The 964-nt window shown below is 50.2% G+C and overlaps 1 protein-coding gene across 1 annotated transcript; it reads right to left on the bottom strand.

Annotated features, from left to right (window-relative positions):
• Positions 1-364: 364 nt before the first annotated feature.
• Positions 365-788, bottom strand: LOC119665451 (the record flags this gene model as incomplete). Its single annotated transcript, XM_038074673.1, has 1 exon — positions 365-788. A coding segment is annotated over exon 1 (424 nt), but the record flags the coding sequence as incomplete, so codon positions are not given.
• Between the last annotated feature and the right edge of the window lie 176 nt (positions 789-964).

Genomic DNA, 964 nt, shown 5'->3' with positions numbered 1-964 from the left:
GCGTCCAGGCGCCTCTTTTTTGCGCGAAGTACTGCCTCCACGTGCCTCGCCACCACGTTCCAGTTGTTTTCACTTGCTAGTAGTAAGGGTACTACATTTTCCGGGGTCCAAATGCCGCCTATCTGTGCTTGCAGGTTGGTTCTCTCGATTAACCATTGATTGCATTCAAAAAACGTGTGTTCTACATCGTCGACATCAGCATCGCCATAGATGCAACTCTGCTCCTCTCGAATATTCATCCGGTACAGATATTTGCCGAAGTACCCGTGCCCGGAGAAGAATTGTGTCAGGTAATAGTTTACCTCGCCGAACTTCCTTGTGGTCCAGGCGACTAAGTCCGGGATGAGTCTTGCAGTCCACCTACCACTAGTTTCGTTAGTCCACCGACTTTGCCACTCTATCATTGTGTGTTCCCGATAATTTGTAGCTACGCTGCTGTTTTCGTTGCTTTGGCGGCTTAACCATGCTTGCCTCCGTTCCATGGCCATGAGGTCGATGGGTATTGAGCTGCTTATAACAAGGACCGCCGCACCTGAAACCGTACGGTATGCAGATGCTACCCTGAGTGCCGTTGTTCTCTGGATTTTTTCGAGCGCATTTCGCTTCTGGTTAATCTGTAATGCATTAGACCATACTTCAGAACCGTAGAGCAGAATCGCGTTCACAACTGTCATTAGCAGTTTTCGCTTGTCTTCTGTTGGGCCGCCAACGTTTGCCATTAGCTTGCTTAAGGACGCTGAGGCCTTTGAAGCCTTTTCACGATACGCTTCGAGTAAGCATTTCCACATTGTGCGGCTTCTACGGTTGCCGCCACATCAGCGATAGCTCCAATGGTGGACTTTCCTGGCCGGAAACCGTGCTGTCTGGTGGATAGTCCCCCAGCGCTCTCAATGGATGCTGCTATACGCGGTTTTAGTAGTCGTTCCAGCAGTTTCCCTGATGTGTCGAGCATACAAAGTGGTCG

Source organism: Teleopsis dalmanni, unplaced genomic scaffold (assembly GCF_002237135.1).
Source record: "Teleopsis dalmanni isolate 2A unplaced genomic scaffold, ASM223713v2 unscaffolded_contig_5513, whole genome shotgun sequence".
Classification (NCBI taxonomy): Eukaryota; Metazoa; Arthropoda; class Insecta; order Diptera; family Diopsidae; genus Teleopsis; species Teleopsis dalmanni.
Note: the sequence above shows the minus strand (reverse complement) of the source record. Positions and strands in the feature narration are given on the sequence as shown.